The sequence below is a fragment of the Myotis nattereri genome (assembly GCF_964212035.1).
Source record: "Myotis nattereri genome assembly, chromosome: 9".
NCBI lineage: Eukaryota > Metazoa > Chordata > Mammalia > Chiroptera > Vespertilionidae > Myotis > Myotis nattereri.
Genome location: NC_138084.1, coordinates 41,220,052 through 41,234,421, shown reverse-complemented (window position 1 = coordinate 41,234,421; position 14,370 = coordinate 41,220,052). Strand labels below are relative to the sequence as shown.

At 35.0% G+C, this 14,370-nt stretch overlaps 2 protein-coding genes across 2 annotated transcripts; both read right to left on the bottom strand.

Annotated features, from left to right (window-relative positions):
* Positions 1-713: 713 nt before the first annotated feature.
* Positions 714-1,658, bottom strand: LOC308524098 (olfactory receptor OR51C1-like; the record flags this gene model as incomplete). The annotated part of the gene is made up of 1 exon (XM_081098249.1): positions 714-1,658. The coding sequence occupies one exon, from the start codon at positions 1,656-1,658 to the stop codon at positions 714-716; it is 945 nt and encodes a 314-aa protein (XP_080954375.1).
* Positions 1,659-12,602: 10,944 nt separating this feature from the next.
* LOC308525480 (olfactory receptor 51F1-like) lies at positions 12,603-13,580 on the bottom strand (the record flags this gene model as incomplete). The annotated part of the gene is made up of 1 exon (XM_081100294.1): positions 12,603-13,580. One exon carries the CDS (start codon positions 13,578-13,580, stop codon positions 12,603-12,605), a length of 978 nt encoding a protein of 325 aa, XP_080956420.1.
* Positions 13,581-14,370: the final 790 nt, after the last annotated feature.

Here is a 14,370-nt window from a genome sequence, read left to right as displayed (position 1 = left end):
ATGGTCAAAAACACATAAAGGAAAAAGAAATAGATACAGAGAAATCACCAGAGCAGGCAAATTAGGAGAAGGAAAGATCAGATATAATTGAAGCAGTCATGAAAATTTAATGAGAAGATATTTAAAGATGAGCCTTGGCATGTGTAGTATTTCAAGGTGAAGGAGTGGGTGTCAAGGTTGAGGTCAAGAGTAAAGCCCACTATTAGGAAAGCTGCATGATGGAGCAGTTAGCAGACTAGTTTTCATAGGCTGCAGAGTAGGTGAAAAAAGAAAGAGGTAGATCAAACTTTAAAGGAAAGTTGAACTTAAATTGTGGAGGACTTTATCACAAACCAGAGTTAATACTTTATTTAGTTGTAGGATGAGAAATAAACCTGGAAGAGATGCTTATTGGCTTGTTTTTAAATTTTATTTGAGCTGGATATTTGGAAAGTTAATTCAAAATGAATGACAGGCAGTTTTTTGCAGAAACAGCAGAGATGGGAGGTCAGTTAGTCATTTATGGGAATAGGGTAACTGAGAGGCAGTGAGAATCTAAATTAGTATTTTGGTCTAGACAATGATTACTTTAACTAGGATTAGCTACATTGTAGATATGTTTAATTTGGATAATTTCTAGTTCCATACAACTCTAAAATTGCACAGGTTTATAACTCTGATTTGTGATAAATTTTCATTGACTTTGAGATGGGATTTTAAGGGAGCAATGACTGTTAAATATGAGTTCTCTTGGAACAGAGAAGTTTGAGCATAACTTTTTGAATCTGCTTTGTTTTCACACTATAGATGATGGGATTCATCACCGGGGGAATAAGCAAGTATAAATTAGCAATGAGTGTGGGCACAAAGGGTGGAGCATGTTTTCCAAATCTGTGAACAAAAGATAGGCTGATCAAAGGGATGTAGAATATGGCCACAGCAGTGATATGAGAAATGCAGGTGCTGAAGGCCTTTTTCCTCTCCTCTGGGGATGCAATGTTGAGAACTGAGTGAATAATCAAGACATAGGAAAGCAGAATAAAGATAGAGTCAACTCCAGCAGTAGAGATAATTGCAAATAGTCCAAATGCACTATTGATCTTTGTATCTGAACACGAGAGCTTCATCACATCAGGGTGGAAGCAGTAGGAGTGATGGAGCACGTGGCTGTGGCAGAATGATAGACGCTTAAGAAGTAAGACTAGTGGTGTCAGAATGACAGTCCCCCTGGTAATGACTGCCATGCCAATTTGTGCAATCCTTGCATGAGTTAGAATGGTAGCATATCTCAAGGGGTTAGAAATGGCCACAAAACGATCAAAGGCCATAGCCAGGAGCACTGAGGATTCCATGAAAGTGAAGAGGTGAATGAAGAACATCTGTGATAAGCAAGCATTCAAGCTGATTTCCCGTGCATTGACCCAGAATATTCCCAGTACTGTTACCAGTGTAGAGATGCATAAGCCAATGTCAGTGGTGGACAACATGGAGAGGAAATAGTACATAGGCTCATGGAGGCTTGGCTCAGTGAGGACTACAAATAGGATCAAGGTATTCCCAGAGAGGGCAGTTAAATAGAGGCAGCAGAAGGGGATGGAGATCCAGGCATGGGCCCATTCAAATCCAGGGATTCCAGTCAAGAGGAAGGTAGGGAGAGTAGAGTTATGGTAGAATGACATTACAGTCTGAAGAGGCAGAATTCTCTTGTAAGATCTTGACTTTCTAAATTTAGAATTTCAAAATTATTTTTAGATGATATACATTTAGTTCACAGAACTTTAGAGTACAGCTCAATGAAATTTGACATCTATATACACTCCTGTAACACCTTCCAAGATCAACTGATAAAATATTACCACCAACCCAGGAGACTTCATAACACTTTATCCTCATCAATGTCCTCTTCTATAGTAACCGTTCTCATGACTTCTATTAGCATAAATACTTTTCTCTGTTCTTCATCTTGATATCTATCTATCTATCTATCTATCTATCTATCTATCTATCTATCATCTAATTTGTATCTGCTTCTTTCACTCAATATTATATCTGTGAGATTCATCACTGAAATAAGACATTTAATTAAGTTCAAATTACTTATCTACATTTATTTGGTGCTTGCCACTTAATATCTTGTACTCATCAATAATTTGTTATATTTTTATACTTCAACTAGATTATAAGTTTGTACTTATTAATATGGTCTCATGAGAAGAAGGGGTTATTTTTAGCTAATTGCTTAGTAGATTTTTTTGCTTTTCATAGATATTGAATATGTTCTTGCTAATTGACTTACATTTTATTTGCTTTTCCTGAAATATTCTATTTAACCAGAATATTTCATGACTTGGTCTAAACAAATAATTCACTAATTTTGCCTTGGAATTTTAGAACAATTAAGCTCAGATTTGAAGTGAAAATTCATTTTAACTTAGCAGGGAACCATCTCTTCTCAGAGACTACATACATAAGAATTCACTCCCAACAGAATTACAATAATTTAGTACCTTTTTGGAAACAAATACAACCCTGGGACAGAATTAAAAATACAGGGAGAGGCCTACATAAACATTTAGTGAAATATAAAGGAAGCTTCATAAACCAGTAGTAATAGAATAAGGTATTGAATAAATGGAGTTGGGTAAATTCCATTTGAAAAAATATAATAAAGCATACACCACAATATATATTTAAATTATTTCCTGATGGTTAAATATTTACTCATGTATAAACCACACGTAATTTAAATTAAAATCAGGTAAATTGTGGCTGGGTAGCTCACTTCCTTGCAGCATTGTCCCTACACCAAAAGGTTTGATTCCAGTCAAGGCACATACCTAGGTTGTTGATTTGATTCCCTGTTGTGCGCATATGGGAGGCAAGCAATAGGTTTCTCTCTCACATCGATGTTTGTTTTTCTCTCTCCCTTCCTTCCTCTCTAAAATCAGTGAAGACATATCCTTCAGGTGAGAAGTTTTTAAAAATCAGGAAAATATTTATATAATCCTTGAGTGAGAAATAATTTTCTAATGATAACATGAAAGATATAAACCATAGAGGCACAGATATATATATATATATATATATATATATATATATATATATATATTTGATTTGATAAAATACAAAGAATTATTTTATTATTTAAAATAACCCTTTAGTTCCACAGAATAAAAAGGATAATCATGAACTGGGAGACACAATTAAAGCACATACAACACTCAGTTGAATAAAGTGCTTAATGTAAAACAGAAAAAAAAAGATAATAAAAAATGAGTAAAATACATTAAAATGGAATTTCCCAAAGAAGAACTCCTAGTAATACAGGAAGAATATTTGATTTTACCATCAGCAAAGGAATATTAATTAAAACAATTGTTTTTAATCAATTAAATAACAAAGATTAGTAAGGATTGTTGAACTAAAAGAAAACTGCACTCTTACATGGTGGAGAGTGATTAGGTAAAAGGTTCATTTGCCATTATTTATTCAAACACAAAAGACTTCCTTTCTTTTAAATTAACAATTTAACTTCTCAGAAATTACTAATAGTGATAACAGCCACTGCTGCTAGTGTGGATATGATATATATATCAATAATTCCTTCAATAATTTCTTATTTCAATAATTAGGTAATAAGTGTTAATTTTATGTACTTAACCCTCAAAATAACATTTTATTTTCAAGGTAATAGATATTTATAAACATATTAATATAGTACATATGAGATATTGTGCTCAATTACTTAAATTTGAAATTGACCTTATTTCTTATTATACTAAAAAAACCTAGAGCATATTGCTATATCCTATGGTTATTAGAGACAAATAACTTATTAGTTCCTTTGACAAGAAGCACAGTTTTTGCTATGATTAACTAAATAGATGAAAACAAAACATTTATATGGGATTTGGAATTTCTTTTCTTTAATTTTATTTTTAATTACAGTTTACATTCAATATTTTTGTATTAGTTTCAGTTGTACAACATAGTGGTTAGATCATCAGATACTTTACAAAGTGTCCTCCCAATATTTCCAGTACCCACCTGATACCATACATAGTTATTATAATATTATTGACTATATTCCCTATGCTGTACTTTACATTTCCAGGACTATTTTGTGACTGACAAATTGTAGTATTTTTGTGATTTGGAATTTCTTAATAGGTATCAGGCTCATGGAAGTGAACAAAACAGTGGAGAGTAAGTATAATCAGAAACATGGAGGGTTTAGAGATCAGAGACCAGTGATAAGAGGGAAGGGTCTTACCTTTCAAGATGTAGATAATTAGAAGGGATAAAAATATAGATGTTGAAAGAACAATGCCAGACAACAAGGTGAATTATTGTCATTAACTTCACTTCCAAAAATTTTTTTCTCTTGTTTACCTAAGCTAAATTACCCATGGTGCAGCTTCAAGTCACCAGACACATCTTATTCTAGACACAAACAAGTACCATTTCTTATCTGAGAGCAGCTACTTGCCTTGGCCTTTAGACTTCTCTTACCCTTATTAGAGTGAGTTAAGGGAAGGTCACCAATTTACCACTATGAATGGAAAATTTTTATAAGGGACCATGATGATGTTGCTGTTTACATAATTGAAATAAAAATACCCTTGGGGGATTTATGCACCATTTTGTTGTGCTTCACCTGTTTGCCCCCCTGGGTGAGTTAGTTGGCACCAGGAAATGTGGATGCTCAGAGAAGTGGGGGGGGGGGGGGCAAGCAAAGAAAAAACCATAATGACACTCTGACTCTGTGTTTACATGTTTTAATTAAAAATAAAACTGAACCATTATTTTAAACATTGGATACACAACATTTAAAAGAAGTCCCAGAATCCAGTTCTGAATTTTATTCTACTATGTGTTTCTTATAAATAATCTATTAAATAGTGTGTGTGTGTGTGTGTGTGTGTGTGTGTGTGTGTGTGTGTAACTATGTGGAATGGCAGATGCTTTGAAAATATCTCCAGTTAGTAGCATAATTTCAGGTATACAGTACATATATATTAAATGTTTGTTAACATGAGCAAATGGATTTAACAATCAGGAACAAGCAGTAAAATAGAAATGAAAAATCAGGGGGCTGCATGGGGGTTTCCTTTTTAATAAAAGAAGGAAAATCAGACAGGATGGGGGGTTAAGTGGAAGCAACTTCCAGGTTGGTTCTCAAGGAGTACATTAATTAACATCTGTATAGTGATTAATGTTTACCAAGTAATTTCATGTACATTATCTTATTTTGTCTTGGCTGTTCAGGCGAAAGCAAACCTGTTTTATTTACCTGCCATTTATTCATGAACACAGTGCTTAACACATAGTCAGGGGTTGAGTTAATTTATTCCTTACTCTTGAAGATCTATTTCATGCTTTAGAAAAGAGAATCATATAAACAAGCAAAACGGAAGTCATTTTATTCAACTCTATTTAGTTGATGGTTAGGTTAACTAGTTAATAAAGTTGGTTTCATATACAAGTCATAAAAATAATTTTAACCTACACCAAACATTTTCTTTCAACCTAAAACTTATATATGTGATTTATTTATAATCATTTGATGTAGACTTAGGGCCTTTTAATGTAGTTCTGCAAATTGAAATTCCATATTATCCTTCTTTCATAAACCATATTTTGATATTCTGTATAAATTTCCATTACAATCATTATGATGATTGAAAAAATAAAACAAGTAGCCTACAGTTCACTTACTGGGGGCACTGAGGACACAGAGAATGAGCTATGAGTATTAAACTAGCTACTAAAACATCAGTCAGTATCTTTTACAGGAGGAATAAATATTGCTGGTGAGTTTGGAAAACTTATTTTGTAGAACTTGCATAGAAATCTTATCTTAACTATTTTATTGCAGTATGATTGACCTCTCGCAATCTGGGACCCCTCGGGACATGTCAGAGAGCCAGTTTCAACCCAATCCTGCAGGCCATGCCTAGGGACCCCCCCCTGGTGCACGAATTCATGCACTGGGCCTCTAGTATTATTATGTTGTGGTAAGAACACAATATAATACCTACTTTCTTATCAAATTTAAGTATATACTATAGTATTGTTAACTATAGGCCAACAGATACATGTAAAGGTGCTCACGATCAGAGAAATGGAGATCAAAATCACAATATCACCTCATGCTTGTTAAACTGCCTATTATCAAAAAGAAAGGGTAACAAATGTTGCTGAGCATGTGGAGATTGGGGAATTCTGGTATACTGTTGGTGAGAATTTAAATTGGTACAGCCATTACAATAAACAGTATGAAGGTTTCTTGAAAATTAAAAATAGAATTACCATACCATGTGATCCAGTATTTCACCTCTGGGTATTTATCCAAAGAAATTGAAATCAGGATCTCTAAGAGATAACTGCATCCCCAGGTGTACTGCAAAGAAATCTTTATACTTATAATTTTGGTATACATTTTACATAAGTGGAACAAGAGAGGGGAGAAGAGACTCAACAAAGATGGCAGCATGTAGTTTAAGCATTTCCATTGTTGAGAGGTGCCTAGTAGAGTTCTAAGAATCCTCCATTATACACCCAGAAAACCAGAAAACTGCTCTGCCAACTGTGTGGCTCAAAGAAAAGACACTACAGCTAAGGGCATAAATTTCTTTATCTGAAAAACAGAATGATGAACCAGATAATTTCTTAAAATGTTAAGGAAAATGCTGGGTTGGCGTAGCTCAGAGGTTGAGCATTGACCTATGAACCAGGAGGTCACGGTTTGATTACCGGTTGGTCAGGGCATATGCCTGGGTTTCCAGCTGGCTCAGTCCTCAGTGTGGGGTGTGCAGGAGGCAGGTGATCAAGGATTCTCTTTCATTGATTTCTCTCTCTCTCTCTCTCTCTCTCTCTCTCTCTCTCTCTTTCTCTCTCTTTCTCTCTCTCTCCTTTCTCTTCTTCTTTGAAATCAATAAAAAATATTTTAAAATGTTAAGGAAAATACACAAGATTAGGATTTAGTGTTTTCTTGGCTGATGGAATTTGTTTATAATTTGGACAGCATGAGAAGCTATTAAAGGTTATTTTAAGCAATGTTGTGATTCCATTATAAGATTAACCTGACAATTGCATAGAAGATAAATTGCAAGGAGGAGAGCCTGGAGTAAGGCCCCTGGTAGGATGTACCCATAGCAAAGAGAGATTCTAAAGGCACAGAATTGTGGAGTTGGAAATGAGAAAGTTTAGTAAGTGCAGCATCAAAGAAGTAATACTTAGTTTATATGGTAATAGTTCTGATGTTAAAGATAGAAAGGCCAAAGGTGACATCAATAAATTAGGCTTGGTTGACTGAAAAGAAGGTGGCATCACAAAGGGAGATAAAAATTTTTTAATTTTGATCACCGTCCTAGACATTTAAGCAGAAAGACATGTTGCTGGGGGTCAGAGGAGCACTTGGTTGTTGTTTCAGATAGTATATCTTTTAATCACCTACATCTTTCATTGTCAGAAATAATTTCACTCATCAACAGATGGATTCGATTGTTTATAAATGAAACAAAATAAATTTGGTTTTGGACTTGCTGACTTTGAGGTACTGATGGGGCATGTGGGTTATTTTGATAGGAAGACACAGTTAGAAATGCTTCGTGAGAGTACATGTCCTTTGAGAGCATGTTTTATTTATTTTTACACAGAGTAGGTGTTGGCAAATATTCACTGAATGAATAAATAATGAAAAATAAATGCATAATTTTGTAAAATTAGTTTTCAACAATGGATTTCTTTTCTGACTAACACAAAATAGGGCAATGAGCATAGAAACATAGATTTAAGTTACCATAGACATTATGCAATTATTTTTGTATATTTTGTTTAATTCTCATAAATTGCCTCAGATTGAGAATTATTAGTTTTTTAAACTTTTAATGATATATAGCACTATTCATCCTTAGTAGCAAAGTATTATTATCAAATTAAATTTATAAAACAGTAATTGTCCGAATAAGTAATTATTTAATATAATAAACAGGAAAATTTTATGAAGAATCTAAATTATACATGAGGGACAGTTTATCATTTCTATGCCTAACAGAGTAAGATTTTTAAATCTTGATTATTTTTTAATCTTTGCTTCAAAATTATCTGAATCTATCTCTGCTGGCCTGCAGGAAAGATAGGACATGTTAACAAAGTCTTTATACTTTGCAATTTCATATGACTGTTCTGTTACTCATCTAATCACTGATTTTGTAATCCTCAGTACTTCTGCCTTGAGCTGTTGTGCTAAAAGGGAAACTTAAAGTTGAAAATATTCTTCTGTTTAGCCATTTATTTAATCCCCAGGATCATGACTACTGACTTGAAGACATTTGTCACTAGTCACATGTTCTTATTGCACTCTGTTGGTGAATAAAGAGTGGGTACTAGAATGGTGTTGGATGGTTCTATGGCAAAAATATTTCCCCTTTCTTTTCTTTAAAAACATTTTTTAATTTTTCAATTACAGTCAACATTCACTATTATATTAGTTTCAGGTATACAGTGTAGCAGTTAGACATAAGCCACAAGCTAAAAGGGGCGGCCCAATGCACCACCCTGCACACGTGAACCTGATTGATCAATACTGGAGGCTTAGACACCAGATCCAAGCAGGGCCAATCAGATGCTCTCTCATGAGAATTTTTAACACTATATTTCAAGATAGTTTCTGAGTTACAGAAAAGCTGCAAAAGGAATACTCATGTATCCTTCACCCTGCTACTTCATTTCCTGAGCATCAGAAACTTCAAGGGAGATGCATGAAGACTTGGGAAATGACGTACTCTTAAACTTCTCCTGAGCAGCCAAGCTGCTCTGGATTCTCTGTCTCAAGACTCAGTTGTTTTGCTTCTCTTTGTATTGCCCTAAATATTTTTCTTTTAATTTGAGATGCGGTGGTTATTAAAATGAGCCCTTCACACCGTAGACTACGGAGAAAAACAGTCTTAGCGACTGAGCTCTTAAATCCATGATCACATTCCAAGGAGGCCATATTTCCCATGAGCTTCTCCAGACAATGACTGAGTGCGGCAGGGAAACTAAGGCAGGCCCATTCCTGGAGGGCACAGGACTTGTCTGACAGGTGACTTTGACTTGAGGATACCCAATGGCTTTTACTAACCTGTTAAGAATTACGCTACAGAGTAAGATACTTTCTACCAAAACTATTTTTTTGCTGTATTTACTTAACACAAAGTTTACATCAAGGTATGATCGTTCTTCCAGTCTCCTTCTTCTTGTTCATTTGTCTTCTTTCTGTATTAAATGGTACCTAGCACCTTGTTGGCTATTTGTCTATTTTGCCCCAATGATGTCTGCTCTATTAATCACCTTCACAACTGTTTGCACTTTAAGCTCTCCTGTCTGCCTTTTGGATCTTGTAGGTCCTTATGATAATGGCAGCCCCTTTGATCTTTGGTGATTAACCACTGCTATCTGGTTTCTGTTATGTCAAGGCCTCATCATATACATCTATATTCATGAGCCTGGTTCCGGGATTGCATCTCTTACTGTCTTTCCTGGTCAACAGAAAAGAGCCACTTCTCAACTTCTTAGTGATGCTGGTATCACTTTCACAGCTCATTCCTAATGGTTTTGATGAAAGGTGTGTCCTCTGGGCCTCTCATGGAACACACCTTAAGTGGATTCCTGCCTTATATAATTTACCCATCCCAGCATTCTCATTTTCCTCAGACATTTTATTCAATGGGTAAAGAATGGTTCATAAAAGGAGTGGAACTACAAATACAAAGTAGACTAAAAGCAAAAGGGGAAAGCATGGGTATCTTAGGGTGGAAAACAGCATGAGTCAACTTGAAGTTAAGCTCTGGTATGAAAGAAATGGTGAGAATACAAGCCTGGTTGGAAACGAGGGTAATGAAGGAAATAAAAAAATAATTGACTTGAAGGCTGAGAGATTTCAGTAGGTCCATCCTTTTGAGGAAAACATTTAAATTCATTTTTTCCATAAATTGATCAGATGGCAGGGTACTAGATGGATCAATTGAAGAGAGAGAACAGGCAGAGAATACAATAGATATATAAATCAAAGAATCAAGACTTACATAGTGTATGGAAAAATATAATGAAAACAATGCTATGCCTTCACATGCACACAGCTGCTTTTTTCTTTCTTGTCACCCTTTTTTATTTCTCCCTGTGACCTATGGAATGAGCTACTCTGATCCTCAAGACTCTACTATGAGTATCTTTTTAATGGTGTCTCCTTGAGCTACTGAAATTTATTAGAATATGAATTAAATAATTTTACTTCAAGCCTACTCTACATACTAAGCTAAGCACTAGTTTATTCTCATTGAGAATTGTACCAAGTAACATGTCTATATAGTATCCTGGACATTTTGTAAACCATTAGTACAATTCACACGAAATGAAGTTATCCAAGATTTTGCTTGCACTTTATAAGAGCCCCCAAATATATCAAGTAGATTTCTCCTTTGCCATCATCTTGTTCTCTTGCTCAGTTCTAGCTAGTGTTCTCCATAGATATCTAGAGTTTTTTCTTTGTGTGTGTGTGTGTGTGTGTGTGTGTGTGTGTGTGTGTGTGATTCATCGAGGGGCACACTTTGCAATTATAGCTCTTTAAGCATCTGAAAGTAAAAGTCCCGCAACTTTAATATTCTGTGTTTTATCTTTCTGAAGCTCCAAACAGCTAACATGCATGTAGAATTACCAGAACCAAAGTCCCTCACTTAAAAATTCAGGAAGCACAACTACATTTCTAAACCAAATCTGATCACTTCCTTTATAAAATAGTATTGTTCAAGCAAAATATGTTTCTTAAGCAAGTAATACAAATATTGTCATCTGATTCACTTGGAAAAATCTGATGGATAAAGAAAACAAAAGAAAAAATAACAAGATTTGGTTTTCATATTTTTCAATGCTAGATTCAGTTAAGACTGTAAATTTTAAAACTCAGGAGAGTATTTTTCCATGAAAAGTAAAATGGTGACACAATACTTATATTCTTCCACAGAATTGCCAGAATGCTATTCTCCATTTACCTTTGGAATCACTTCAACTCAGATGGCAATGCAAACAAGGGGTATAATTTTGTATTATAAACTATCACAACATTTAATGCATTATTTTAGAACTTTTCTATGTCACTACTTCACACATTAGACTTTAAGATCTTTGAGTGCAGAGGAATACATTTTTTACTTTTATTTTCTATTACTTTTCACAAGGCTAAACATAAAGTAGACCCCCAGACACTGGTGTGCTGGTAAACTGTATCTCTGAAAACAAACAAAGATACAAATTCCCTCTACATTTGCAGAGTTTACTGATTCCCATGGTATATTTAAGATGCTGATTTCAGCTGCCTGTAAAGCATCACTGAACACAGAGTGGAGATGAAATACATACTATGGGTTCTCACAAGCTGGTGAGCTCCAGCACACTGCTGTCCCAGTGTTTGTGGGATATATGAAGCATCCCTCCTATTGATTAACTTCCCAACTACAACAAAACTGATGTGACTCCCATCAGGTTTCTACCTCTATTTTTCTCTGAGTTGTTCTACCAATTTATTCAGTTGAGTTTTAAGCTGCCTGCCTCTTAAAATCGATATAGTTACAGTGAGTCTCTTTCCAGGAGCCAAATGGCTTAGGTCTAGCTATGAATAACTGTTTGTATGCTGAAAGCAATGAATTCTTTACTTTGGCTGATTAAGAGAGCCATGTAGGTCTTCATGGCATTTGTGAAATCTCTGATTTTCATAGAAAATAGTATGAGTGTGTTTATATGTGATTTTTCTGTGGAGAAGGGCTAATGGGTTTCATTAGATTCTAATTTGTGCAGAAAATGGTTAAGAGCCTATGCCCCTAACTTCCTTACATTTTACTACTACACTATCTTTTCAGTTCTCCAAAGTTCCCATTTCCTGTGATGAATTACCAAATGTCCCTAATCCTTGAAGCTTTAACTATTGACTACCAAGTACTAGATACTGATTCTATGGCTTACTTTTTGAGCATATCTGTGCCTACTTTTTGTACTATTGTAATTAATGAAGAAAAGCTAAAGTATACACTAAGGAAGCCATTATGACTTTTTAAACCATGGTATATAGAAATGAAGATCTAGTGTTTACTTTTGATCTCATAACATGTTTCCTAGATGCTTTTGGCAGAGTATGCAAGACACTAGTGAGGGGCATGGTGTCTAAGACACAGAAAGCCTGGATTCAAATTAAACACTGCTCTGTGGATGTCTGGCCTTTGATCAATAAATAAATGTTTCCAGGCATGTCTTTTTCAAATGAATGACTATAAACTTATTTTTGCCCACCCCTGTATGTCTCAAAATCAGCTAACAAGGCACCGAATACAACATAATAAATGTCAATTACTATAGGATGTTATTTTTATTATTTTATTATTAAATTTTCCTGTTTCCATTATTGGACTACAAAATTTCTGAGGTATAGCATATGTATATTTGATAACTGAAAATACAAAAATGCTTATTAAATGTTGAATAAATGAATGAAATGAGAAAAGATATCTAACAGGCAGTTACCTACCAAGGTTGCTTTTTACAGTGAAGGTAAATTTTATCAACTTTTTCTCAAAATTATTCATCTCTGTTTATTTTGTAAGAAGGAGACTAAGTATAGCCTTGCGAATCTGTTTTGTTTTCACACTATAGATGACAGGGTTGAGCACAGGGGGCAAAAGCAGATATATATTGGCCATCATCGAATGGACCACTTTGGGGGCTGATCGGCCATAGCGATGCACCAAGGACAAGCTAATCATGGGAATGTAGAAAATAGCAACCGCCCCAATGTGAGAGACACAAGTACTAAAGACCTTGTGCCGTTCTTTGGGGGAGGCCATACTGAGCACAGAGCGAATGATCAAGATGTAAGACAGGACAATGCACGGTGTATCCACTCCTGTGGTCAGAACGAGACCGATTAATCCGCAGATGCTGTTGGCCCGAGTATCTGAACATGCTAATTTAATCACATCTGGATGGTAACAGTAAGAATGGGAAAGGACATTTGCTCCACAGAAAGAGAGGGGCTTAAGGAGCAAGAGTAGTGGCACTATTAATATTACAGTGCGCAAAATCATTAAGAGACCCATCTGAATAATTCTGGAATGAGTGAGAATAGTAGTGTACCGTAGAGGATCACAGATTGCCACAAAGCGGTCAAAGGCCATGGCCACCAGCACCCCAGATTCTATGAAAGTAAATCCATGAAGAAAAAACATCTGGATAATGCAGCTATCTAGACTGATTTCTCTTGCATTAAACCAGAGGATAGCTAATGTTGTAGACATTGTAGAAATAGTCAAGCCCAAGTCCGCAGCTGACAGCATGGAGAGGAGATAGTACATGGGCTCATGGAGACTGTGCTGGGTGAAGATGACAAGCAGGATCATGCTGTTCCCAGAGAGGGCGATGGCATAAAGACAGCAGAAGGGAATGGAGATCCAGGCATGGGCAGACTCTAGGCCAGGAATGCCGGTCAACAAGAAAGTTGGAAATGTAGAAGTCAAGTTACTTAAGATCTCTATATTTTGTAAATTTGTAGCATTTGTCCTCACAATGCTCATATCCTATATAAATAAGAAAGTACATGGTTACACAAAAATATCTAGATAAATTTCTTTTGTGTTAGGAGAGGTATCTAAGTTCATAAATAAGTGCTCTACCATTGTGAAAACTCTGAATTGAACTCTGACATTTATCTGCATTCATATTGGATATTTAGCAAAATATAAAATAAACATTTTAGGTCTTAAATTCAAAGAAAATATGTCGGTATAATTTTATTCATTTTATTGATTATTATTTTATATATTGAAATAGTTTTAAGCTCCATTAGGTCATTAGATTCTGTGAATAGAGACTTAGCTAAGAAAAATAATTACATTCAACTTTAGGTATATAATATATGAAATGACTAAGAGAAATCCACTTAAAGGTATCCTTAAATCTGAAGTGTCCATGAGATGTGAATCTCCAGGCAAAAAGTTCCAGATTTGAACTGGAGACAAAAACTCAGATTTTTGCTTCTTATAGATTTGGAAGTTGTGAATCATTTTAATCTAACATTGTGGGTGAACAATCTCAGAGAGTGGACTTATAAGTGAAAACTAGTGACAATGAAACTCTGCAGATTTACTGTAAAGGTTTATATCCTAAAGTGAGATGAGTTTAGACAATTTATAGGAACCATAAAAACCAAGAGAGCATGGTGTCATGACTCTGTGTTATATGATCAATAGTGTAGAATCGCTTATGCAGTCAAGTCTACTAAAGGTCAAAATTTTTAAATAAGATCCCATGTAATGGTTATATTAGTGAACCTAAAAAAGTAATCGAATTTCCCCAATGAAAGCT